The following is a 1,902-nucleotide window of genomic DNA, read 5'->3' as shown; positions in this document are numbered from 1 at the left end:
TAACCCCTTGTGTATGTATGTGCATTCAAATATGTTGCACATCCGTGGCATAGGTCCTTCGCAAATGTCGGTAGTTGTGATGAATCTATACCTGGTGTGCTGCGTGTGTATCTCAACGATAAACTCCACGTGAAGTGCGAGTGACAGTTACTAATACAAATCAAAAGCATTGCACACGTTTAGTTCCCCATTGCGATCACGTCTGTGACAAACCATACTCCCCAATACGACTACACACAGACCATAGTCACATGGGGACCATCATAACTCGGTGCTCAGACACACGCTACACATATAAGACTATCCATACACACTAGACACATAAGACTATCCATACACGCTACACACAAGATACTATCTATACTCGCTACACACATAAGACTATCCATACACGCTACATACATAAGACTATCCATACACGCTACACACATGACTATCCATACACGCTACTCATATAAGACTATCCCTACACGCTACACATATAAGACTATCCATACACGCTACACACATATGACTATCCATACACGCTACACATATAAGACTATCCATACACGCTACACACATAAGACTATCCATACGCACAACAACTGCCTTTGCTCTCGCACGCTTTACACGCAAAGACGCATCAGCACACGCCACGCATTGGAGTTACCAATCTTCCGCACAGATATGTCCAGTCCACTGGCTTCTTTGATGAAGATCTTCATTTGTTTGAGATGATCTGATTGGTGGGCACCGCCTTCCGATGAATTCTCTGGATTTCGATTGGCCGATGGGCTGACTGAGAGATCATTCATTGCGGTCGTGACTGCCTCACCCGTTGCGTCGTCATCTCGTTCGGAGAGATACTCCAGCACAGCTCGAGTTCCTACAAAATAGAACAGACTATTATCAGGCGAGTGTAGGTATACTATAAATAGAACAGACTATTATCAGGCGAGTGTAGGTATACTATAAATACAACAGACTATTATCAGGCGAGTGTAGGTATACTATAAATAGAGCAGACTATTATCAGGCGAGTGTAGGTATACTAAAAATAGAACAGACTATTACCAGGCGAGTGTAGGTATACTATAAACACAACAGACTATTATCAGGCGAGTGTAAGTATACTATAAATAGAACAGACTATTAACCGGCGAGTGTAGGTATAGACCATGTCCCTGGGTTTAAGATGAACGCATACACCGAGGGCGTAGGATATTGACATGTGATAACATACACTACACATGATATATATTCAGTACACATGACATATATACTATAAATAGGACAGACTATTATATATGGTTACGTGTGCATAATTAACGTGTACGATAGAAGGAAATGCTGAACCGCAAGCGTCTTTGCTTACTTGTGGTGCCATCTAGCACATCACGTATGTTGTGCGTATGCTGCATGTGAATGCCACATGCAGCTCATTCTGCACACCTTCCACAGCCAAAGTAACAGACATACAGGTCACTGCAACATACGATATAGTACCATCCCTCTCACCTCCCAACCATTCACTGATACCAATAAGTTTGTTCCGAACTTCCTCTCACATCTCAACCATTCACTGATACCAATACGTTTGTTCCGAATTTGTGAATACAATGATGCCAACCCCCCGCCAACTTCTCACCTTGAATCACTATCTCCGGTGGCGGCTGTGTCAGGTCAGAATTGCCCGCCAAATCCATGTCGATGACCATATTTGTATCTTTGAGTTTGCCCAAGCCCGGAGGCAATTGGGTAAGGTTGTTGTGGCTCAGATCCAATTGGAGCAGAAGCGAACACACACTGAGACTAACAGGTATCCTCCTTAGCTGATTGTGCGATACGTTGAGGTCTACTAGGGTGCTGAGAGAGCCTGCAATAGTGGACAATTAACGAGGAATGGAAGGTTAGGGACGC

The 1,902-nt window shown here is 43.7% G+C and overlaps 1 protein-coding gene across 1 annotated transcript; it reads right to left on the bottom strand.

Annotated features, from left to right (window-relative positions):
• Window positions 1-608: 608 nt before the first annotated feature.
• SARC_12656 (hypothetical protein) lies at window positions 609-1,700 on the bottom strand (the record flags this gene model as incomplete). The annotated part of the gene is made up of 2 exons (XM_014293231.1): window positions 609-868; window positions 1,631-1,700. 2 exons carry the CDS (start codon window positions 1,698-1,700, stop codon window positions 609-611), a joined length of 330 nt encoding a protein of 109 aa, XP_014148706.1.
• Window positions 1,701-1,902: the final 202 nt, after the last annotated feature.

This window comes from Sphaeroforma arctica (genome assembly GCF_001186125.1).
Source record: "Sphaeroforma arctica JP610 unplaced genomic scaffold supercont1.2478, whole genome shotgun sequence".
Taxonomy (NCBI): Eukaryota; class Ichthyosporea; order Ichthyophonida; genus Sphaeroforma; species Sphaeroforma arctica.
The sequence above is the reverse complement of the archived record's forward strand: the minus strand, read 5'-3'. Positions and strand labels throughout refer to the sequence as shown.